The sequence below is a fragment of the Glycine soja genome, chromosome 19 (assembly GCF_004193775.1).
Source record: "Glycine soja cultivar W05 chromosome 19, ASM419377v2, whole genome shotgun sequence".
NCBI lineage: Eukaryota > Viridiplantae > Streptophyta > Magnoliopsida > Fabales > Fabaceae > Glycine > Glycine soja.
Window position 1 is genome coordinate 2,652,505 of NC_041020.1, and position 7,366 is coordinate 2,659,870.

General features: G+C 33.4%; 1 protein-coding gene across 1 annotated transcript; it reads right to left on the reverse strand.

Moving 5' to 3' along the window:
- Positions 1 to 4,480: 4,480 nt before the first annotated feature.
- LOC114400600 (uncharacterized protein At5g19025-like) lies at positions 4,481 to 7,137 on the reverse strand. Its single transcript, XM_028363122.1, has 3 exons — positions 5,862 to 7,137; positions 5,268 to 5,352; positions 4,481 to 4,782 (listed from the first exon to the last, which is right to left on the reverse strand). The coding sequence occupies exon 1, from the start codon at positions 6,682 to 6,684 to the stop codon at positions 5,941 to 5,943; it is 744 nt and encodes a 247-aa protein (XP_028218923.1). The 5' UTR covers positions 6,685 to 7,137; the 3' UTR covers positions 4,481 to 4,782; positions 5,268 to 5,352; positions 5,862 to 5,940.
- Between the last annotated feature and the right edge of the window lie 229 nt (positions 7,138 to 7,366).

Genomic DNA, 7,366 nt, shown 5'->3' on the forward strand with positions numbered 1-7,366 from the left:
AACAATAATGCTGGTGCACCTAGCATCACCCAAAAAAGTGTCTCAATTAACTATTAAGCTTAAACTACTTCTTGTTTGAGAGAGGGTATTCGTATTGTTATTGAAAGTGTCTCAATTAACGTGGCATGTGATTATGATTGTAAAGAAAATTATGAGCGTTGGAAAGAATTTGCATCAATGGTCCAGCCATAGGTAGGTTTGGTATATATAAATTGTTGACATTGAATTGGGGCACCTAAAAAAAATGGGGGCTCATTAAATATCAATGTCAATTAGTTGAACTTAATTGGAGGGTCTACTGCAAGAAAATTTTCTATAGCTTACCATATCACAATATTTTCGGTCACTCAAATTATTAGGTTAAAACAGAGAATTAGTTTCTACTCTTTTTATTCAATTTGAACTTTGATGTTTTAAATTTACTTTAAGAAATCACAACTATCCTGTGTAATTACTTATAGATAAAATTATTATGAGTGATAAATTTAAATTAGCTTAGGTGCATATTTAAAATTTGAATTTGAAATCGTTGATTAATTAAGTTAAAATAACTCTACAATTGATTTATGCATGGAGTGTTTTTAATTCTTTCATATATATGGGTTTATGAAATTCTACTTATTTGGAATTTGGCTCCTTTAAAACCAATACATTACTAATTTGAAAGGAAAAAAAAAAAAGAATTCTTTTGTTTTTTCTGAGGAAAAAAAAAGGATCAATGCCTCAAATGAATAGAAACTATTGGGATTAGAAATCAAATAGGATTGATATTGTTAGTTGTATGCTTGACAAAGCCAAGACAGAGTGAGAGTCAAATTTAACCATCACGCTTATTGATGAGCTTATGAAGAGAGAGTTACATCATCCTAATAAATAGTTATAGACCTTGGCATAGTGGTAAGTATTTTACTTATAAATATCTTGACGAAAGGACCAAAACCCAAAAAGTCGAACATATTAGGATCAATATTTAAAAGGCTAAATAACTTAATTAAAAGGTTAAAATTAATCCTTCCCTCACTATAAATTTAACATCATTGATAACATACGATTATTGGCTACTAAAACCAGCCGCAAAACATAAAATTTTTTTTTCTCTAAACATCTCCATTCAAATTCAAAAACACAGCACAAGAACAAAACGCATAACAAGTCAAGAACCACAAATAGGTGTTTACGAACTTCAATGATTGAGAACCATGAACTGAGATGAAGAGGTATGAAACGAGCAAAAGAAAACTATCCAAAAGAGAAAGTTTTGCTAATTAAGAGGGAAAGTAAAAACTAAGTGTTAAAAAGAAGAAAAAGTGAGCCCCCTGGAGCGTTCCATCACACTCTGGGCTTCCTGCCTGAGTCTGACAACCGTGACGCACACATGATCTGTTCATTTTGTGGCAGCTAAAAGCTACTGATATCTAAATACTAGTTAACAGTGTTGATTTTAAATTAATAAAATGATTTTTATTAATCTTTAAAAAAAATAAAAGATTTAAATGAATTTTTTTTATAAAAAAAAGATTAAAAAAGTCATTTGACCTGTTCATTTTCTTTTCCCTTTTTAAATCTCACATGTATCCATTTTGGTCTAAACTAATTTAAGTTGGGTCTTAAAGCGTGTTTTATTTATTTGGTAATACTTAAAAGTTGAGAGAAACCGAACTCCACGTTAGTAAGATAATTGGCATTTGCATAAAATGTATCAAAATTATTATTTAATTTATTATATATAAAGAGTAAAGACCTATAATAAATAGAGCATTTATATCGCTGTTCCTTGAAAACACTTTGTTTTATCTCTTCTTCTTCTATGAAAAGGACCTTTAATAAATAGGGCGTTTCTATTGTAGTTACTTTCATAGTGTCTGTGTGTAATTTTAGTCTCAAGATTTTTTTAGTCAATCAAATATCTTTATTTACAAAAGCAGATTTGATCCTATTGCCAATTTCCTTCCTAAAAACCTCAAATCCACATTTTTGGTACTTTAAGATTGTATGAATATGTATTTTGGTGCATTTTTTTTGTGCCTACTTTAAGATTCCTGACTCGTTGAAAGGAGATGTTTCTCTCAGTTGTATCTATCTTCGTCGGTTAGAAATTTAACCAATATATATTAATGGAAATTATGCTTTGATTTCACCGCCACCATTGAACTGCTAGTGTTCATTTGTGACCATTTATTTATATGCAAAATACTCTTTGGATCTCTACGCTACACATCTTATTCACACCTTCTCATACGTCTTAAGGGCATTTAAGCACAAACATAACAGCTTTGATCATACTCAAAAGACTTAAATAAATTTTCCGTTCCTATAATTTAGTACTTTTTTATTTTCAATCCTTAAATATTTTTGTTTTTATTTTAGTCCTCCCCAAATGTACTTATGTACTTATTTTGTTTTTCGTCCTTACATAATTTTAAATAGTGCTTTTAGTAAAAAAATACTTTGAATAATAAAATGTATTTAAGCCTATTGAAAATGTTCGTGACCAAGCTTTCTTGGAGGGAGTACAAAGCAATAGTGCCATGTGGCATCATTAGATTTAATAGCATAATAGATCTATTCACATATTTTCAAAAATTGTTATTATTTCACAACCAAATAAACTATAAGGAGTATATTATTTTGCCCCGTTAAACGTTATTATAGCTGAATGAATTATCAATTATCACCTCATTATTAGGTACATGCATTTAATAGGTACAACGAAAGAGACTGAAATCTGAAAAGCAATCAACATTCATTTTTGCAACCTAAAAAGAGATTATGACATAATTATCTGAGCTCATTTCCCTAACCCTTTAAAAGTTGTTCGGCTGTTATACAAGAATAGGGAACATAATTACCTAATGTAAGGATTTTTTTTTTCAGCTATCTGTAATGTAGTTTTACTTACACTACATTAGTTTATAATAGTCATTTAGATAGCATATCATTTCCTCTTTTGGGGGCACAAAAGGGGGGGAGGGGGCAAGAAAAAATTAAAAAATTTCAGGGCCATCCTTAGTTTGTGATATAATATTATCTTGTTATGACAGTTTTTGTTTTTTTAATTGGCAAATGTTAGTTTGTTAGTTTTTGTTAGAAATATCATTTTATAATTATCTTGTTATGTCAGTAGTAAAAAAAAAAGATGACTATTATAAGGCAAAAGTTTATAGATTCAATTAAACTTTCTAGAAAAGTATAACAAAAAGGATCCTTTGAGGTTGGTTAAAAGAGCTTGTCAGCTTGGTATACTGAATCACTGATAACTAAAACATTGATTCCATGACCCTCTATTACAACTTGGGCAGTTTCTCTCTGAAGAAAAATGAAAGGTCACAACCTTATGGTAGTGGTACGGAAACCTTTTAGTTTCCAAAGCCAAGGATTAGCACTAGGGTAGGAAAGAAGCCCACAAATGGTAGGTTAGGAAACACCTAATCAATTAACAATTTGATATAAGGTTTGGTGGCCGTCCTTGATAACTTCAATTCATCAATTTCAGCAAACAGTGCCATACTGCAGAATGTCTGTCCAATATGTATATGGGGGAATTATTTGGGTCTAATGCACCCAGAACATACAAAATGCAGTTACAAATGGATAGGTCATGGGTGGCTTAATTTTTTCAAGGAGTAATCTGAACTGGGGAGTGAATTGTGATGGACCTAAAAGTAAAAATTGCTCTAAAGTCTAAAAAGGTCTATTACGCATTCTATAAATGTAAGCAACACATTCTTTGTTGTTGGGAAAAATTCATGTGAGATTAGTACGTAAAGACACATCCGTGTTTTTCCCATCAGTGGTATCAGAGCAAGGTTTCGATCCTGGGACCTGTGGGTTATGGGCCCACCACACTCCCGCTGCACGCATTATTCAGTGCAGCAAAAATTTCACTCAGTAGTAAAGATTAAAGAGTGAGTTGGAAAGAGTTAGAGAGAGAGTGTATTGTTAGCATTTCTCAAAGAGTTTATGCTGATGGAGATTTATGAGTTGAACCTAGGAGATTTGTCTTCTATCTAAATGAAAGAAAGATTGAGCACTCTGCACTAAAAAATATATCTTTTTAGAGCTTGCTCTGTGGAATTTTGGCTCATCCACCTAAAAATGTTTGAGTTATTTGCAAGGTTTAATAGTAGTGTTTTTAGTGACTGAAAAATTTCCAAATTTTGGTTTTTATCCTCAACTTTAAAACCAATAGTTTTTGCTCCTGTATTTTTTGAAGTACCCAAACTTAAATCCCTAAAGCTAATACTTTTTCATCCTATACAAGGACTAAAGTTTGGGTATTTCAAAAAATATAGGGACTGAAACTAATGTTATAAAAGGCGGAGACTAAAACCAAAATTTGGCATGTTTTTAGGAACTAAAATCACTATTACCCTATTTGCAAAAGAACAGAGAAAATATACAGTATACACAGTGCAATTGAGAACTAAGTATATAACTCAACTATAGAAGGTAACTCTACTCAACCAGGTTACAGACTAGAAAATCGCAAATGAGACATGATGGCTTCTTAGCAGTCATGATTTCTGTGAGTGAGACAGACTGAGGATTCAAATTGACAATGAAAAATCAAGTATGTTCAGATTATCATAAAAAATAAATTCAAATACAATAAAGAAAAAATGTAGAAATCAATAGCTAGCTCAATGCATTATAAATTAACATCTTACTAATCGCGCTGTTCAAATCTGGTCATTACTCCATATGAGAACTGCATTTTCTTCCTCCAGTTACTCATCAATGGTATCAAAGATTCACTTGTGCAATAACCTTGGTTCAGCACATCTGCATGCAGGAAACAAATGTGGTCAAACAGCAACCGTGAAAATTTATTTGTGAACACCTTGTAAAAAAATAAATTAGAATCAAGCATACCAAAATAATAGACAGAAAGTTAACCAAGAGCAAGTTCCAGCAGTAACTAAAATGGGAATGCTAACAGATAGAAATTTAACAAAGTGGATTTCATAGGGACAAACAGGGGAAGCAGGAAAGGGGAAAATAGGTCATATTTCAGGATCCAAAATAGTTTTGTTCTACTTAGACAAACAAATAACAAGATGAATAGTTAGTACAGGACTCTAGATGCAACTGGATAAATAGAAGTCCAATATACATACATAAGATATACAACACGACAAACTAACAAAGGAGACATCGATACAAAGAAAATAATTATCCTCAAAATTATCATCCCATTGTTCTCTCCATTGCACATTCAACTTTCTGACAGAAGAATTCAAACAGAAAACCAAGGGTCTCATATATACCTGTATAAAAAAATGTCATATGCTTGAGCTTGAGCAACCTTTTCCACAGGTAACATTCCGGACATCCTCTACTAGAAGAGTCTGCCTACAATCAAAGAACAGGGCAATGGAAATAGGAAAAAGTTTCCATCACTGTTTAACAGTAGAATCAAGTAACAAAAAACAAAAACATTTAAGCTATAAACAATTATTTTCAACATTGAAAGTTAAATAAACTCAGACAAAATTCAGATGTATGTTCAGAAGATCAGAACATTAACCTTACTATCATAACCTGCAGTTAATAACAAGTCTGAGAACTTAAATTCTATCATCACAGAAAAACACAACATAACAATAACCATAAGACACAGTAAAATTCAAAACCCCAAAGCAGAAATTTTTCAGAACCATATATAAATCTCGAATACTTGAAAAGTAAATTAAAATAAAAATGTTCTTTTTTTATATTTCCAGGTATAACCAACTAAACTGTGTATGGCCCATAGTTCCTTACAACTTATTGCCAAGGGGCTTATTCAAAGACATTCTAATTTCCTACTAGATCAATGAACATAGGACAAGAAGTACAAATTTTCTATTTGATCCAATTACCATCCCTTTCCTTAATTCCATCCAATAACTCAAAAGGGTGTCCTCTCCTGTGTCCTACTCGGCTCGAACAGGATTGCTGCTACTTCTTGTTGATCTTTCGAAGATGCTTCCTTGGTCCTGGAACCTCTAACCTACCAACAGAACATCCACACCTCGCCCGGAGCACGAGCACAGCCCTTCCATTTGGTGGTGCCATCTTCTTGAGCTCAGCCTCCAGCTCCCTATGGTGATCACGAGGCAATTCAAAGAGACCCTTCTTCGTTCCACCACCACCATCTTTCGCTACATTCGACGACGCAGAAGCCAAATTCTTCACACAATCCTCAGTCTCCAACTGAATGTCAAACTCAGCAGCCTTCCTCAGACCCTTGCAACTGGGATTCCCACACTTCCTAGTGGTGCAAGCCACCACAGCCCACGTGGCCAATGCAGCAAACACAACACTCAACCCTATGGAAATATAGATCCAAGGTGCCACAGAAACCTCCTCCTTAATCAAAAACACAACACCCTTAATAACCTCGTAACACTTTGTCACCAAAAACTCTACATAAGGGAAGAACAAAAAGCCACAGGCACAAACAACAGCAATGAACATCACAACATCAACCATTGCCGATCGAGATCGATCACAGGGTGGAATCTGAAGGGAATTCGATGATGATGATGATGATGATGATGAACTAGGGGTTCTCCGATTCTTCTGAAGGTGATTGATTTGTCTCGATTTCGAACCGAAATCCGCAGAACAAATTGAATTCGCCATGAAAGATGATTGATCAACGAACTTGCAGAGAGAGATTGAGCTATGGAAATAGACCATTTCAAAAAAGGACAAAATCTTGAATCAGAAATAACCCAATCTTTTTTTCTCTTTTCCTTTTTCAGATCAAAATCGAACCCGCAATTATTCGAGCGAAATCAGATCGACCCACCTCGCCAAAATTCGAAAAGATTACAACTTTGGCACGGAGAAGATCGAAATCTGTCGGTGGCAAATGGCTCAAAATTCACAAAAAGAGCACTTTTTTTTAATTTTAAATTTTTTTGAAGGGGAATTTTTGAAGAGAATGAAATTGAATATGTGATGATCCAATAGAGAGTGTTGAAGGAAAGAAAAAAGAAAAAGTTTTGGGTAATGGGGTTTAGGCCGGCTTGAAGGGGTTGTTGATGGTGTTGTTATTGCAGAGAGAGTTAGGGAAGAAGAAGAAGAATAGAGAGGACAATGAAGGAAGAGTCATCATTCACTGCTTTATTATCATCATATGAAAATGAAATCCGCAATGCTTATTTTTATTTATTTATTTATTTATTTATTTATTTATTTATTTATTTATTTATTAGTCGTAAGGAGGGAGAGAGATAGGGTCATACACATAGTTAAGTTACATACACGCCAGCCATCATACACAAGGAAAGGACACGTTTTGTTTAAGGTGGGCTGGGCTTCGATGGATGATGCAACATCTTTTGGAAATCATGTGTGAATGATTCGGTGGGGTATC

Bases quoted from the DNA above. Each gene is read 5' to 3' on its own strand.
- LOC114400600 (XM_028363122.1), bottom strand. From the start codon at position 6,684: ATGGTCTATTTCCATAGCTCAATCTCTCTCTGCAAGTTCGTTGATCAA.